Source organism: Sycon ciliatum, chromosome 3, assembly GCF_964019385.1.
Source record: "Sycon ciliatum chromosome 3, ocSycCili1.1, whole genome shotgun sequence".
In the NCBI taxonomy this organism is placed as follows: domain Eukaryota; kingdom Metazoa; phylum Porifera; class Calcarea; order Leucosolenida; family Sycettidae; genus Sycon; species Sycon ciliatum.
Window position 1 is genome coordinate 4,357,638 of NC_088645.1, and position 18,016 is coordinate 4,375,653.

Below are 18,016 nucleotides of genomic sequence, written 5' to 3' on the forward strand. Positions count from 1 at the left end.
GACATAGCAACTTGTGCTGGGATTACACCATTCAACAGCTTGCAAGGCTGATGAATTGACCGCCACTATTTTTAGCCTGGTATCCACCACACAGCTGTTTGAAGTGACACACACACACGCACACACACACACACACACACACACCACACCTTGAAACCTTGAAACCTTGAAACTGCCACCTAAATGGTGATGCAGTGCCTCCAAGAGGCAAGGAGGGCAGAGTTACTTCTTGCATTTGTGTTGAGCCAGGTACTGGAGACGTGTGAACTTCCGAGAGCAGGTCGGGCATGGGATGGTGCGGCGCTCGGAGCCAGAGCTGCATGTTCTGCGGTTGCAGTTGCAGTTGTGCCGGCGGTGCCCAGCTTTGCTCCGGAAACAGCGGTCACAGGTGTGGCAGTGGTAATGACATTGGCTGCAATCAGGTGGGCGAGGTGCAACAATCTCTGGAACTGGAGCGTCACCAAGACTGGGAGAGCAGCTGTGCACAGCAAATCCACCTCGGCTAGCAAACCAACGATGGCACGTTTCGCACAACACAGCACCGGCCTGTTCATGGATCGGCTTCAGTCGCTCTTCCCTGCATTTGTGCCGCCGAAGTCCGCTTTCACTGGCGAAGAGTCGCTCACAGATCGCACAACACACTGACTTGGCTGTCGTTTCAAGGCGTAAGCGCCGTGCAACAATAGACACTGACACACACACACACACACACATACACACACACACACAGACAGACAGAGAGAGATAGATAGATAGAGAGAGAGAGAGAGAGAGAGAGAGAGAGAGAGAGAGAGAGAGAGAGAGAAAGATAGAGAGAGAGAGAGATAGAGAGAGAGAGAGAGGAGAGAGAGAGAGTAAGTTACATTTATCAAGACAGGTCAGTCTAACAAATGAGGACTGAGACCTCTACAACAGGGTTTTTACGCCTGAAAGCAGGTGCATTAATTAACAAGCAGGTTTTCAGTCTAGATTTTATGCGCAGATGGAGACAAAATGCGCAGAATTTTTGTAATGAGATGAAAAGCAGAAATAATAAGAAAAGATTAAATGAAAGCCTGCTCTTTGAGAGAGAGAGAGAGAGAGAGAGAGAGAGAGAGAGAGAGAGAGAGAGAGAGAGAGAGAGAGAGAGAGAGAGAGAGAGAGAGAGAGAGAGAGAGAGAGAGAGAGAGAGAGAGAGAGAGAGAGAGAGAGAGAGAGAGAGAGAGAGAGAGAGAGAGAGAGAGAAAGAGAGAGAGAGAGAGACACACACACAGAGAGACAGAGACAGAGAGAAAGAGAGAGAGACAGAGAGACAGAGAGAGAGAGAGAGAGAGAGAGAGAGAGAGAGAGACAGAGAGAGAGAGAGTGAGTGAGATAGAGACAGAGAGAGAGAGAGAGAGAGAGAGAGAGAGAGAGAGAGAGAGAGAGAGAGAGAGAGAGAGAGAGAGAGAGAGAGCGAGAGAGAGAGAAGAGAGAGAGAGAGAGAGAGAGAGAGAGAGAGAGAGAGAGAGAGAGAGAGAGAGAGAGAGAGAGAGAGAGAGAGAGAGAGAGGGAGGGAGAGAGAGAGAGACAGAGAGAGAGACAGAGAGAGAGAGAGAAAGAGAGACAGAGAGAGACAGGGAGAGACAGAGAGAGAGACAGAGAGAGGGAGAGAGAGAGAGAGAGAGAGAGAGAGAGAGAGAGAGAGAGAGAGAGAGAGAGAGAGACAGAGAGAGAGAGACAGAGAGAGAGAGCAAAAAGAGAGAGAGACAGAGACAGAGAGAGAAGGAATATGAGAATGAGAATGTTGTTCTGGTTGGTCTCCTCTATTCTATGTATTTGTGGCCATTTGCTCTTTATTAAAATAACACAAATATCACATGAAGGTCGGTCGTATATGTAGTATTGTATATGTGTCCTTCTTTCAAGCTACCCGATCATACTTCCTAATTTTTGAAGTATAAGTGCAGGAGTGTTGCTAATACTGCTGCCACTGGCACTCTGCATAGACCCTGATACTAGTACTACTGCTGTCACTTGCACTCTACTTTTAACACGGTTGCACTCCACCATGGGTCTGCGCCAACCGCCAGTTTGTACCGGGTTCGGCAAGGGTTGCCTCGCGTTCCGGGGCGCCCAGCTGTGGAACACCTTACCCAGCGATACACGTGCCATCTCCACGCTCCGCCAGTTCCGCGCCAGCATGATCCCGCACACCCTTAGTATCTAGAGTACCAAACGTCCTGTTTGATGATCAGCTGGCTTAGTTTCTCTCCACCTCTATCCTCATTACATCCCTCCCCAATTTCAATAATTACTGCTTTATATCTGCATTCGCCACCTTTTCATTGGGCAGATATGCCCGTTTGGTTTGCGAATTAAAATAAACACAACAACAACAAAGCACTGCTTACTGTCTTAGTAAAGATCAATCCTCCCCACCATTTAGGAGCCGCATCTGACGCCTGATCATGGGGCGATGGTGTCCCACGGAAGCGGAAAGGTGGTTCTTGACCAGGGAGTTGAACGACTCCTTGTTCTTGACCTGCCCGGTACGCGAACGTCATTTTTTAAACATTAATAGACACTGATCCTAGCATTGCTGGTTGTGATAGCTCCCGTTCTTTGCGAGTACAGTGATGTTTTTTTCGCGCTTTTACCTAATGTTTTTTTCCCTTTTTATTTTGTGTTCCAATTGATTTTTATACTTCGAGGGAGAATGAAATTGAAGACACCACTGCAGCTGTACTTATGGTTGATAAATATGGTGGTAAAGACACACCTGGCAATATGGCGGTAAACACACGCCTGCCCACACACGCTCTCTAGGCTGCAAAGTTCTGGCACAGAGCTCTCCTTCTCACCACCACCACCATCAGTTCGCGCCTGGCGCCTGGTCGATGCATGGCTGGCGGTATCCGGCATAGCAGGCTGGTACATCAAGTAGCGCATGGCACATAGATGATGACACAGCAACGACATAGCTCGATTGCGACGTACGTTTCGTCCCCGCTGGACTCATCAGGCAATCTTCTTCTTCTTGGATGTCTTCATACGGAGCTTGACTCGGGAGAATGAAATTGAAGACACCACTGCAGCTGTACTTATGGTTGATAAATATGGTGGTAAAGACACACCTGGCAATATGGCGGTAAACACACGCCTGCCCACACACGCTCTCTAGGCTGCAAAGTTCTGGCACAGAGCTCTCCTTCTCACCACCACCACCATCAGTTCGCGCCTGGCGCCTGGTCGATGCATGGCTGGCGGTATCCGGCATAGCAGGCTGGTACATCAAGTAGCGCATGGCACATAGATGATGACACAGCAACGACATAGCTCGATTGCGACGTACGTTTCGTCCCCGCTGGACTCATCAGGCAATCTTCTTCTTCTTGGATGTCTTTGCAGCCTAGAGAGCGTGTGTGGGCAGGCGTATGTTTACTTCGAGGGAGTTAACTGAATTCATACATGAGTTTGTTTGATGATATTATGTGAAATTCATTTTTCCCGTACAAGAGGCTTTTTACACTAAACTTCACTACACTGTGTACTGCTATTCATGAACGAACATTTAGTGTGTGGGCTTAGTCAGAGTTTGCGTTAGTTGTCTTATGTCTGCTGGTCTGTCATGACAGGTGCATTCTGACATTCTGCTGGTCAGTCATGACAGTTGCATTCTGACATTCTGCTGGTCTGTCATGATAGGTGCATTCTGACATTCTGCTGGTCAGTCATGACAGGTACCTTCTGACAATGACAAGTGTGACGTCTATGTGAGGTCAGACACTGTCTGCTCAGAAACAGTAGATGGGACACTGACAAACGCACACGCAAACACACAATGCACTACAGTACACAGTGGTAGAAGAGTGCAGTTACAGTAGCAGGGGAAAAATGCTTCTTGGACTCATGTACTCATACAGTCGAATACTAGCTGCTGCTGTTGCCAGTGTCTGTACAGTGAAGAATCCGGGTAGGTAAGAATGACTTGTGCAGCACAGTACATGCTATACACGGCACAAGTGCAAGAGCAAATCACTACACACAAACTAATCATACAGTGTGGCTACAGCTACATGTAGCTGATCTCTCTAGCTTGCTCTGCTGGTAACTGTTGTCTGTTCTAGTGTAGCTAGTGTTTGTGTGAGGGCGCTGTGTCTCTGACCCTGCCAGCAACATTAGCAGTCTTCATTACTGCTGAGCTGCTTCAGTATGGCCCAGGCAAGTAGTCCAACCGCCAGCTCAGGTCACGGCAAAACTACTAAAAAACCGTTACCTGCTACCGTGAAGAAATACCATGACCGTCTGTGTGCTGCCTACAGCAATGTGCAGTTCTGCATAGAGGAGACCAATGAAGAGAAGGAACGAATCTTGCAAATGGACGAGCTTTATGCTGATCTCCATGTAGTGTCCAAGCAGGAGCTAAATGCCAGGATGCGTGACGCAGAGAAACTTGGCACAACTGCGGGCAATGAGCGGCTGGCTCATTCATTTGCGTCTGAAGCTAGGAAGCTGCACAAAATGAAACTTGCCGAGATTCTCAATGTCAAGAAAGCCATGCGACAACGCATGCATGGGAAGACTTTCCGTGCCATTGCCCTCTCATCGGCTGGAGCAGGCAAAACCATGCTCTTCACCAAGAAGGGTCCGTCTGAATGGGCAAGAGGGCAGATTTGGCCAAACATCGCTGTCCTGCGTGCACTGGAGCTGCGCTTGGCAGAAGTGCGTACTATCACAAGCATCGCTGAGCTGCTAGATTTGCAGAATTACGGCGTCACAACAGAAGGTGAGCAGGCTGAAGTCATTGATTTTGTTTGCAATAATCCCGAATCTGTCTGTATCATTCTCGACGGCCTCGACGAGATCAAGCTGGCTGATTGCAGCACATTCATGTACAACGTCATCTGCGGCAAAGAATTGCCGGGGATCAACCTGATCATCACGTCACGCCATTCAACAGAAGCCATGAAGCTGACACAAAACCGGGACATAGTCTTCCATCGTCGTGTGGAGCTGCTAGGCTTTGAGAAGCAGGGTTTGGAGCACTACATTCGCAATGTCCTGTCTCCGAAAGATGCACCCAAGTTGCTAGCAGAGCTCCGCACCAACCCGCAACTGGCCGCGATGATGCGTACTCCGTTTTTTGCCCAAGCAACCTGCAGCCTCTACCGACACAAGCACAGTCTGCCAAACACGTCGGGTACAATCTGCAACTCCCTAATCCTCCATCTACTGAATCAGCACGAAGGAAAGCTACCAAGCGATGGTGAGCAATACACCGATTGGGACGATGTTCCCGACGACGTCCAGGAAAATCTGCTTGATCTCTCCCGCTTCGCTTTTCATATGCTCATCCGCCGGAAAGTCGTCTTCACTGATGCCGACTTCAAAATGCTTTCACTGTCATTGGCAGCTCGCACACTTGGAGTGCTCATCGCCTGCGACAAGGCATCACCACGGTCCAAGACTCAGTGGCGTTTCAGCCATCTGGCACTTCAGGAAGCTCTAGCTGCTCGCTACATCGCTAGCCGCTCTCCCATTGCAGCTGACGTCGCCTGGCTTGTGCAGCGCCTTGGAGCATTCACAGGCAACCTCAACATGTTTTGGCGCTTACTGGCCACTGAGCTGGACAGTGAGTCGGTCAATGTGTTGATCGAAGCCATTCTCAATCCGCAGTCCACATCGTCTACTCAGCCACAGAATGCCGACCAGCATTCCACAGGAGCAGACGGGCACAACGTCACGTGTTTTCTCTTCACCACACACGACCACATCATGGAATGGGCCGACCACGTGTCCTCCTTTCTCTCGCTGGACGAAGCAGAGCATCTTGCAGAAGAATTGCTGGGTGACAGGATCGATCTGGCATTGTCTGCTCCTGAAGTGGTCCGCCTCGAAATTGACCCAGCCGTCACCAAAATCACCTGCAAGGATTTCGTTCGTTCAATGCTACCCATATGGACAGACCGCGTCCCCAGTGCCAGTACACAGATGCTGCACTATGCCATGGCTCACCAGGCGCAAGGATCGGCCATTCGATGCTTCACCGTAACTCCCACGTCCAAGCTACCTCCAGTTCCTCCATCCGACGAAGCGGCTCAGCCACCCGCACCTCTGGAGAACGTCAGTGACGCGGAACGAAGACAACGAATCCTCTACGCCTGCCATGTCTTCGCGGAGCACGTCAACGCCAAGCAAAGCAGCATCGAAGACATCAAAAGCATGCAAACTATCTTCACGAAGCACGGAGTAGATTTCAACGGCGTTCCTCTCACACCGTCGGACTGCCAGGCCGTCAACACAGTCATCCGTCACCTCCACCAGTTCATCACCATCCTCAGCCTGCCGAACTGTGGTATAGGTGATACCGGGTACGCATGCATGGCTGATGGCATGGCTCTACTATGCAATCTTACGTACATCGACCTGCGAGTGAACAACCTCACAGATCGTCACACGGCCCATATCGCAGCGTGTATCGCATCCAACACATCAACACTGCAAGTACTCTACACAGCCGCAAACCTCTTCTGCAGCAGCAATGCTATGGCCACCGTCCACAGCAACACACACCACTGTACGCGACTGCTGGCTGTGGAGCTTGGACTTGTTGGAGGTCAAAAGTGCACCGATCCAGCAGTCAACCTTGACGTCATCACCACAGTCTGCAGCAGCTGCCCAGATCTGCAGTTCGTCACTCTCGGTTCCTACGTAGACCTACTGGATATGGAAGGTCTAACCAAGCTAGCACCATCGTTAGGAGCACTAAGGCTGACAGGGCTGCAGCTGTACAACGTTGGGATGAAGCAGAACTCCGCTACGATCGTCAGTTGGATCATTCAACAGCAACACAAGAGTTTGAAGTACCTCTTACTCCGGCGCAATGAGCTAACTGGAGATTTCCTGTCAACCATTCGTGGTGAGCTAAGTCAGTGCCGACGCCTAGTGAGGCTGTACCTGGACGACGACTGCCTCTCGTCGGGAGCTCTGCCGGTGCTTGCGTCCCTGCTGCCCAGTCTGCCCAAGCTCTCCGTGCTCCGAATGGCGAGGAATGATTTCCGGGACGCTGGCGACGAAGCAAAGCTGTTTGCCGCTGCTGCTGAGAGCTGCTCGTCTCTGAAGGACCTGGTGATGCCTGAAAGAGCTCTAGTGTCTCCACGGCTGCGTGAGTCTCTAAGTGCCATGGCCAGAGAAGATCTGAATGTGCAGTATGCCCAGTTTCGCTGGTCCGACGAAGAAGAAGACGAGTACTACGCTGAAGGAGATAGTGAGAGTGAGGAATGAGGAGGTGAGAGAATTACCACAGACGGATTTGTGTCCTTATGAAGAAAGCTTGTGCTGGTCTATCGCTTCCTCCTAGCATACAGTCGGTCTGTGTGTGTTCTGTGGAGTGCACGTGCGGATGTGTATGTGTGCATGCGTGGTAGTGCTTTCGTGGGTGCGTGTTTGTACATACGTGCCTGTGTGTTTACTTGAACGTATACTGTATTTGCGTGTGTGTGTGTGTGAACATTTGTGTTTTGGCTGGGCGTTTGTTCCTTCGTTTTCAGTTAGTTGTAGGAGTTACTGTGTTGACCTTTGACCTTTGAACTTTAGACCCTGATAATGTATTTTTTCGTTTCGTAAATTTGTTGGATAATTGTGAACTATCGTTGAGAGAATTTGTGTTTCTTACTTGGTCATGGTGCCGTGCCTTTACTCGTCGCATGTTTCTTACTTGGTCATGGTGCGGTGCCTTTACTCGCCGCATGTTTCTTACTTGGTCATGGTGCCGTGCCTTTACTCGTCGCATGTTTCTTTCACAAAGTTTGCATCTAGTGAATAGAATACTTTTTCTTAGCATTGCAGCTGCATTGTAGCTTTGTCATCTTTCCACCAAACCTCTAACCCATACATGGACGTAGAATGTTGTAATACATAATAATTATTATGTTTCTAGAAAGCGAACACTTTTCCCTCTCTAGTGAGATTTCACACTTAGCTGGTATTCAAATTCTACGATGAATGTACTCCAAGTATGTTTGTGTGGTGTGTGTTTGTGAATGTGTATAATATGATGTGAGCGTTTATCCATCTTTTGTACATGTGTGTTTGTGTGCAAAAGGGCGTTTTGTGAGTCCGCGGGACTTGCAGCACCATGAAAATGTTTTCTTGATTTTCGATTGATCTTGTTATAGACTGCATTCACTTCATCATGATCACTTCATCATGATTGCATCGTATCTGTGTATTGCTGCCACTGTGTATTACTGTGTGTGTGTGTGTGTGTGTGCGTGCGTGTGTGTGTGCGTGTGTGTGTGTGTGTTTGTGTGGGTGTGTCCCTTATGGTGCAGTGGTATGTGCAGTCGATTTCCAATCCAGAGGTTGCGGGTTCAATTCCCGACGATTATGGTCGCACACGTCTTTCTTTTCTTTCTCATTCTCCTAGCCCTTCTTTCATTCTCCTGGGTGGTTACCAACAGCCAGTGTATGTCAGAGTATATGGTATGGTGTGTGTGTGCTGAAAAAGAAAAAAAATGGAAAAATGGAAAAATGGAAAATATGGATTCACTGGCCAGAAAAAGTCAGTTCAATCAGAAGTCAGTTCAATCAGCTGTGTGGTGGATACCATGCTAAAATTAGTGGCAGTCAATTCATCAGCCTTGCAAGCTGTTGAATGGTGTAATCCCAGCACAAGTTGCTACGCCTAACATAGCTGGTCGCTATCATCGCTTCCGCGATGGGCATGTCCGAGTCTGAGTCTGAGTGTCTGCAAGCTAGTTTATCTCTAGTCGTGGGTGCACTACATATTTCCAGAGCCACGGACTTTATGACCATCTGAACCGTATGGGTGTTAGACCCGGTTCTGACCCTCTTTATTCTAGGGGAGTTGTCTTAGTGAAATGGAATTAGTTCCCCCCCCCCCCCTGGCCCCCGCCACACAGCAACGCAAACTCTTGATTGTGTCTCAATTATTATACCAACAAAGGACGAGGGCGCAGGAGGAGAAAGTGAAAAAAGACTAGACTGAAAACGACGACGGGAAAAGACCCCCGGGAAAAGACACGAAGAAACGACAAAGAACAAGCAGTAATAAAGCAACGACAAATCGGGACGACCAATCAGGGACTAATACGTACAGAACACATGACCAAGACCAAGACAACCAGACCACGGACGAATCACACATGACTCTCATTCCCAGACCAAACTAGCACTGCGCATGTACAGCATTCACTTGACAGTCACTCTCACACAGACGGAAGCAGATCCTCACACTCTGACAACGCCTACTCTTGCATGCACCACATACCATAAACGTCACACATCACACCATGCTCGCGCGTACACTTAGACCATATTATGACATCAGACACTGAACTCTACGAGACAAGAACCAAATACAACAACGTCCGTAAATAATAGTCGAACAGAATTCCGCAACATTAGTTTTCTTGTTGTTGTACCGTCAGGCGTCAGTCGTGTATACGTTGTTCGCGCCTGGATTTCATCTTGCTACCTAGTCCTCATAAAATTTGTAGCTTTTGTTCTGAAATTTTCTCCTAACTTCTCTTTTTTTAGTTGCAGTGGTGAGGCTTCCTGCAGCTTCATTCATAGAAAAGGTTTCAGAGCAGACTCGCTCTCTTCCCATTCACTCTGCAAACTCGAACTCATTTAATCAATTTTTTTACAACGTTTCGGCAAAATTGCCCTCATCAGGTATGCAATGGTGTGCAGGTCTGCAAAGGAGCAGTTATATACACGTACATGCAATTTGTGATGCTATGAAGTATGATATGCTACATCGCGCCCATCGTGACGTGCCAGAATCATAAAGATAATGATACCTCAAGGAAGTATGATACCAACAACAATTATTCAAAGAAGACAATGCGGTGATAAATTCACGAAAAGCCCGAAGTGCTTTCACACAGACACCCACGCACACCCACAAACCCATGCACATACACATACACACACACACACACTCCAACAAAATGATAATGCACAGTGCACTGGTGTAAGATGTAGCATAAATATCAGCCAGCGTCAGATGTCATCTCAGTGCCCATATATCAAGAGTGAGTAACTCAACGCACAGTAATATTTTTCTAGGTGCGATGTTGAGTAACACTGAGCGAACTGTCCTACTCACAGACGTTCCCAGCCAGGGCTGGTGTTAAGAGCTGTGGTCCCAAGTAACAGTTCCTTATCTCCACAGCTTCCCTTAGCTTCCTGCTTGCCCTGTCACCTTCCCTGGCTAATACTGACACATCCGCGAAAACAGTATCCCCCAGCGCCAGTCTCTTCTGAGTATGCTTGGTGCGCATGTGCTCACCCCAGGGCTTGTCGCGCGTACGGCGGCGCGCTTCTCCATTATGCTCCGTCAGTCTAGTTTCCAATGATCTCTCAGTCTCTCCGACGTAGTGTTCGCGGCACCACTTGCATCGCAAATGGTAGACCACATTATTTTGCATGCACACTCGCTCACCTCCAGACTTACAAGTCAAACACGGACCTAGTGGACGGCCTCGTCTCCTGCCTTGAGTAATGTTGGGCTCTTTGATACATGTGGGTGGAGCCTGCGCAGAGCGACACAGTTGGCGACGAAGACTGCCAGAATGCTCGTAAACAACCCTCACCGGTAATTTATACTTCCGAATTGCTTTGTTGACATTGTGATGGATCCGATCAGACTTGAACGGTAGTTTTAAAAACGCACAGCGTGGATTTCCTCGGCGTCGGCGTCGTGGCTTTCGGGCTGCCTCACGTGCCTCAGATATAACGTTCTCGGGATAATGATTAATGCGTAATCATGTGGCGTTGTATCTTGTTGTCGCTCTCAGCACGCATCTGGGCATTGGATGACAACCGCTGGGCCCTCAAGAATTGTGATTTGGCTACTGCTATCTTTACATGGTCAGGGACTGCTGACGCGTAATCAATCAGCAGCCCACTGTTACAAGGCTTCTGGAAAAGCTTGTAGGACATGTGCATAGGGGGTCTCCTTTTTTAATACTTTTTTCAACTTCTGCCCATGGCATCCTTCTCTCAGCTCGTCAGCCGACAACAGATGACCGCGTCGGAGCATCACCAACCTCGTTTACAGAGAGCACCTTCTCACGACAGTGTCATGGTGGTGACAGTAACTGTTGTCAGCTGACGAGCTGAGAGAGGGACGCCATGGGAAGAAGTTGAAAAAGTATTAAAAAAAGAGAAGTAAGGAGAAGAATTTCAGAACAAAAGCTACAGATTTTATGAGGACTGAGTAGCAAGATGAAATCCAGGCACGAACAACGTATACACGACTGACGGTACAACAACAAGAAAACTAGAGGGTCTAACGCCCACCCATACGGTTCAGATGGTCATAAAGACCGGGGCTCTACCAACCACAGATGTTGTAGTAGGATCACTGTTTCCGAACACGGTGGTCTCCACCGGTCTTGTTACCTGCTGACAACCAACAACAGTATTATTATAATGTTAAATAATTTTACTTCGAAGTACATGTGGCTGTATCTGTATTGCTGTACTGAAGTCCATGTATATCTGTCAAATTGATGACAAACCAACGAATGGTGCAAGCACAAGCTACTTCACGAGTATTTCCACCGCACACACCCGGCCCCTAAACGGTCGACCAGCTGCGCTCCTCGCTAACATTATATGTAGCATTGTATGCTTGTTTTATAGAACTAGCAAAGAAAAGGCGACGAGGGAACTAGCAATGCCGAGAATTAAAGCGACATACCGGTATCTGCAGCAAACTGGCATCATGACACTCAGACATGGGTCCAGTCAAGCAAAAACTGGTCACACTCGCAGTCTGCAGTCGGCTGTGACTGAGGCGTGGTGTCTCCCGCGTCATCTGAATGTCCCCACCTATTCCCAGCTAGCTGTATCCAGCACTACTGCACTCTACATCATGTGCCTGTACTGCTGTAGTGAAGGACAACATGGCATTTTTATCCATTTTTACAAGGAGAAAATCTCGCAACAACGAGAAAGCTTGGAAGCTCAGGGCCCTACGCTATGCTTTTTTGCCCTGATGACCTAGGCAAAACAAGCATGGTAAATGTTTCATTTCTCCTATATTTTTTTCAAGACAAAACCTGGGATTCGAACCCGCACTATCGCCCTGCATGCATCCCCAGATACACTTCGCATACATACTAATGCTTCCAAGTTGCTTCACGTTATGATCTTGTATCATCCCAATTTGGAACCAGCTGCCTTCCTCTATCATTCCCCACCCATTTCACCCAAAGAACATCCAAAAGTTCAAGACAGCAGATTATCACCACCTCCTCAGAACGAACTGGCACTGGGCCACTCATAGCATACGCGAGTAAGAGGGTACAGTGCCCTACCCTGCTTGGACATACATGTAATCTCTCCTCACAGACAGTCTCCTCTTGAATTTAAAAGTCTAACAGCGTTCACATCAATACTCAACTTATTCTTTTGCTCACTGAGCAATACAATCTTTCCATTTTCTTTCTTCTGTTTTCTTTTTCAATTTAATCCTCCTTACCCAATCTCCCTTTGGTGCGTCCATGGAGCTATGAAGCCGAGACCTCTGGTCGGCGGAGCTTAATGGGCCCCACCACCACACTCCATCATTCACCCCAGTGTATGGAGATAAGTGGATTTTGTAGAAACAAATTTGAAAGCCCTATTTGTGGCCAGCTGTTTGTGGCCAGCCGTCTTTGATGATACGGTACGGTACGGGACAGGTACGGTCGAGGGTAATACGACACCGTCTACCACCTTGATGACCTAGGCAAAAAAGCGTAGGGATGTTATAAACAGTTTCCTCTGAGACAAAAATGCGATAATACTCATGAAAAGGACACACTTCAGGCTCATTACGAACATCTTGAAAGTTTTCACAAGTATACTTTCAAGCCTTTTCATCAGGTGAAATACAGGCCAGGGAAAAGGAACAGGAACAGTGGATTAAGTACAGTAAGGAGGTGGTAGAACAGCGCAAAGAAGAAGATAGCTAAAGTATACAGCGAAATTGCGTGACCTACACATAGCAATACTGACCCAAAGATGCAAGTGCGAGAAAACTCAATAAGCGTGACATGTAGTGCGACAACAAGAGACAACCACTGGACATACATGAAACTAACGAGGTTTTGACGACCTACCTAACAGCCTAAGTGTGAATTTAATTGGATGTTATAAAATTTTCCCTCTTCGGTCCTACGTAACCATGAACCTTCCAAGTTGGAAGGTTGTTGGTTTGCGCACTGGAGATGTTTTAGAGCTAGGTCTCGGGTCGCTGAAGTGAATGTCTCAGTAGCCTGTCAGTGTTGTGCCATATCAGGGGCGTGCTCAGCCCCCCAACTAGGGGGGTGCACGGGAGCCGAGGGGAGCCCCCCGGCAATTTTCTGCAATTTGTTTGCAACCTTTCTTGAATTTTAGAGCATATTTGCATACATTACAATTGCAATTACCCAGATTGAAAATTTTTGGGGGGTGCACGTGCCCCCGTGCCCATCGCCGAGCACGCGCCTGCATATTATCGCCCTTTCTGACCGTTTATCATCTTGTTACAGTCGTGGATAGTTGCTGCTCATGTGTTTCTTCTCTTTTTTATAATTTTTTCAATTCTCCTATTTTTTCAGGCATAACCTGGGATTCGAACCCGCACAATCGCCTTACATGCATTACACGATACACTTCGCATTCATACTTTTCCTACAGAAAACTGGTTCTGGAGAATGAAGTTGAAGACACCACTGCAGCTGTACTTATGGTTGATAAATATGGTGGTAAAGACACACCTGGCAATATGGCGGTAAACACACGCCTGCCCACACACGCTCTCTAGGCTGCAAAGTTCTGGCACAGAGCTCTCCTTCTCACCACCACCACCATCAGTTCGCGCCTGGCGCCTGGTCGATGCATGGCTGGCGGTATCCGGCATAGCTGTGTCATCATCTATGTGCCATGCGGTACTTGATGTACCAGCCTGCTATGCCGGATACCGCCAGCCATGCATCGACCAGGCGCCAGGCGCGAACTGATGGTGGTGGTGATGAGAAGGAGAGCTCTGTGCCAGCTCTTTGCAGCCTAGAAAGCGTGTGTGGGCAGGCGTGTGTTTACCGCCATATTGCCAGGTGTGTCTTTACCACCATATTGATCAAAATTGGTTCTCTTTGGAATTGTCTTCCACCCCGATTGACAACTTTAGATTCCCTATCTGAAATCAAGCGTCATTTACGTATTCACATTGCTAAGTATCAGTTCGACTGCACTGGTTCACCTTTGATGTGCAATCATTGATTTACATGCTTGTTCTTTTCTTTTCTGTCTTACTTTCTTTCCTTGTGCTTCTTATTATTTCTTTTTATATCCAACATTTCACACTCACTTTGCGCACTTTCTCTCGCATCCTTAACTATGCTACTAGTACATAGACAAATAGGATATCCCCCAGATAGGCGTTTGCCTTGGGTAATCCTGAAATAAAGATTATACTCATTCTTCCAAGTTGCTTCATATTATGATCTTGCATTTGAAAGCCCTATTGGAATATTGTGGCCAGCTGTTTGTAGCCAGCTAGCTGTCTTTGATGGTACGGTACGGGACAGATACGGGATAGCGCCAGACGTAGACGGAGGTCCGTCCGCCACAAACAAACAAACACCAAATTAAAGCTGTGTGGACCTTGGCTAGCGCCAGACGTTACTGAAGTAACGTCTTCTGCATAGCTACGGGAATAACTACAATTGTGTTGTTGTGCCGGTCAAAATGCTACATGTTGCAAGCCACGTGGTTCGGGTAGTCAGTTCCCAATGCAGTATGCAATATTCAATATTTAACGTATATTTAACGTATAAAAATATTTAACAATAATGTGCTGCTGAGATAAAGAGACTGAGAGAGAAAGGGTGAGGATGAGAATGAGATTGAGTGAGATTATGCTCGTCACATAGACATGTACATTTACGTGTAAGTGCGTAAAGAAAATGGGAGACAGAGGGATAAAGAGAGAGTGAGAAAGAGGGGGAGCGATAGATGGAGAGAAAAGCGGATGTGTTGGAGAGAGGAGGGGGGCGATAGAAAAGGGGGAGAAAGGAGAGGGAGGGAGGGAGGGAGGGAGGGAGGGAGAGAGAGAGAGAGAGAGAGAGAGAGAGAGAGAGAGAGACAGATGGAGAGATAGAGAGTCACAGAGAAAGCGATTGTAGGGAAGTGTACTATGATTTATACTGTGTAAACTCTACCGTTTCACCACGGGTACTGAGGCAATAGTTGCTCTAAATAAGGAGTTCATTCGGACAGAGCACTCTATGCCTAACGGTTGAACTAGCAATGACGCTATCGCTTCCTTTAACTTGTACTTGACTGACCCATGATTCCCATAAATAGCACACAAGAAGTCCATCGAATCTTCCACTTGGCAAAGCTGCTAGAAAGCACCGCTCACTGCATGCTCAGTACACGGTGTTCCGGGGAATTCACCCCTCATCATTTACAGTTGAGCTGAGCTGCTCTTCTTCGAAGTTTTACTGGACCATTCCATTGGAGGCCAGTGCATTGATGTGTAGCGGATAGAGTATCTAGAATACATGTTTTACATGTACGAGTACTATTATTATTTGATTCATCTCTGCACTGCGCTAAAGAGTCTAGACCACACAAGACAAACATATTTTTTACAAGATAACCACAAACCATCATGGTGCAAACGGCGGCAGAAACGCACAGAGATGCGCAATCATAGCGATGGTAGCCGAAGCAGTGGAAGCGAGGCAAGAGCAGCTAAACCGACCAGGGGTCTCGGTTTCAGCACTGCTCGTGTGCGCCAAACAGAAAAAATACGAAGAAAAAAAATGAGTAGGAGCACTACAGTGTGTACAGTATTGTCTGGAGAGTGAGTGGTCACTGGGGGCAGTTAAAACTGGTATTCTTGAAATTGATATACATCAGTTAGTGGAATGAAAAGAGTGATAAAATAGATTTGGACTTGAAAAGGAAACAAATGTCTGAAGACAATTAACTTATTCAATTAACTAGGTGACTCGCGGGTACCACCAGGGACCTTTGCTATAGTCTAGCAATGCTGTACTGCTAAGCCGGCCATCACCCCAGCAGAGAGTTCCACATTTTCCAGTCAACATTTTCTTCTGGAGATGTCTAAACTCGCGCTTCCTGTGACACTAAACTAGACTAGGAGTAGACAGTAAAATTAACGTTCGCTATGATCTCTATGACGTGGTCGGCCGCAGAGCGCAAATGTGGTGGAGGTGAAATGGACACGGAGTTCTCTATGATAGCATTTTGTTTAAGGATTCTCCAAAGGCAAATGGAAGGCTAGCTCAGCAAGAGCCTTATAACATTGGTGGTCCGTTGTTGGTTGGTTGGCTGGTCTTGTCATGCTAACGTTAGTTTCTCTCCCAGGTGCCACCATGACAATCAGCCTTCCACGCTGGACTGGACAAACTGCTGAAGTCGCGGTACAAGATCACTCAGGGCAGACTTGGCAACAGGCCCCTGGATGCGTCTGCGCTGCCCCTTGTCATTCACTGCATTTGCGCAGGCATCGCACAGCAAGGTGTACAGGTTGTCGTCCGTTTGCGGAGTGCCGTCGTAGAGATAAAGACCCTGGAGCTTGAAGGCCGCTGTCTTGACTGTGTCAGCAAACGCCTGAGCATCGCTCTGCTGGAGGTCACCATTGTCCACACTCGGCCCGCCGTGCAGGAACATAGCGGGATTATGATGCAGTGAGACGGTGACTAGCTTGGCGCACGACTGCAGCATCTGACGCAGCGGCACGACAGAGCTGCGAGACAAGTCGTTGTCAGTCATCGAAATGACCTGCAGGTCCTGGCAGCTGCAGCAACCTTGCGCCAGCATTGCAAACCCTTCATCGCCGACATGGCAGCCGCCAAGTCGTAGCTCCTGCAAGGAGGGCAAGCTGGACATGGCCAGAAGTGCTGAAAACATCTGCGCAGAGTCAAGGGAAATCCGAAGGCTTGTCATGCTAAGTGATTCGATTCTGGCGCATTCTGCAAGGCCTTCGAGCAGTGGCAGTACATCTAGAGATTGTGAGCCGGCTATGGCCAGTGTCACCATGCTCTCATGGTGTGCACTGAGCACTGTGGACAGTCCTGCGGCGTGGGACTCGGTGCTCAAGAACGGAAAGCTGAGCATGCGAATGCGCAGCAGGCGACTGGCCACCTGCAGGAATGCAGCAACGGACTCCTCTCGCAGGTCCCCAGCATGGACATGCGGCGACTCGTACAGCTGCAGCGAGCGCATCTTCTTGCCCTCGCGAGCCCGCAGGACGGTGACCACCCGGTAGAAACTGGCCGGGGACAGCGGCATGTAGTACACTTCACCCAGTTCCATCTCTGGCGGCTCGCGATCGGCGTCCGGCGAGGTCTCGTTGTGATACTGTACGTACTCGTAGAAAAGCGGGAAGGCCATTTCCAGCAGGGAGATGAACAGGCTGAGAACGTTGGAGAAGTCCCCGGTGAGCGATGCCGATGCACCCACTGCCTGCGGTGCAGCGATTGCTGGTTGCTTGGGCTGTGGCTCCACGCTGGAATCGTTCACCCCCTGTGATGCAGCTATTGCCGGGAACATCGGCTGCGGATCCACGCTGGAATCATCGCTTGGCATAAGCAACTGCTTAACATGCTTGTTGAACACCAAATCCGATTTGACCTTGCACACATACCTGAACAGCATTGGGCCATTCGCCAGTGGTACGTTGTCTTTCCATACGCTCAGCAGAGTTTCAAGGTATAGCTCGTCGGTCGGCTCACGGTCCTCCGGCAGAAGACTGTCGACAACGCAGTTGCCCATGTCCGCACCGCACTCGTCCTCCAGCAGATCATTGGCGAGCACCCGCAGCTCGTGGTGCTGCAGGCAAGAGCACAGCATTCTGGCGATGTCCGGAAACAGGTGGTCATCCCAGTCGTAGAGACTGGACGGCGGCCGACTGGATGCAGCCAGGTCATCATCTCCCTTACGCAACAGTGAAAGCATGTTCTTCAGCGAATACGTTAGGTCGCCCAAGTACACATCTTTCATGTGCAGAAACGCCGCTGTC

At 48.6% G+C, this 18,016-nt stretch overlaps 1 protein-coding gene and 1 long non-coding RNA gene across 2 annotated transcripts in view; both read right to left on the bottom strand.

The window, feature by feature from the left end:
• Nucleotides 1-2,031, bottom strand: part of LOC135812342 (nucleoside diphosphate kinase homolog 7-like) — a 25,001-nt gene extending 22,970 nt beyond the window's left edge. Inside the window, exon 1 of the mRNA XM_065325722.1 lies at nt 2,007-2,031. Within this exon, the coding sequence (XP_065181794.1) occupies nt 2,007-2,031 (25 nt within the window). The remainder of the gene's footprint in view (nt 1-2,006) is intronic.
• Nucleotides 1-18,016, bottom strand: part of LOC135811240 (uncharacterized) — a 143,902-nt gene that overhangs the window by 43,654 nt on the left and 82,232 nt on the right. The gene's annotated exons all lie outside the window — the stretch shown is intronic.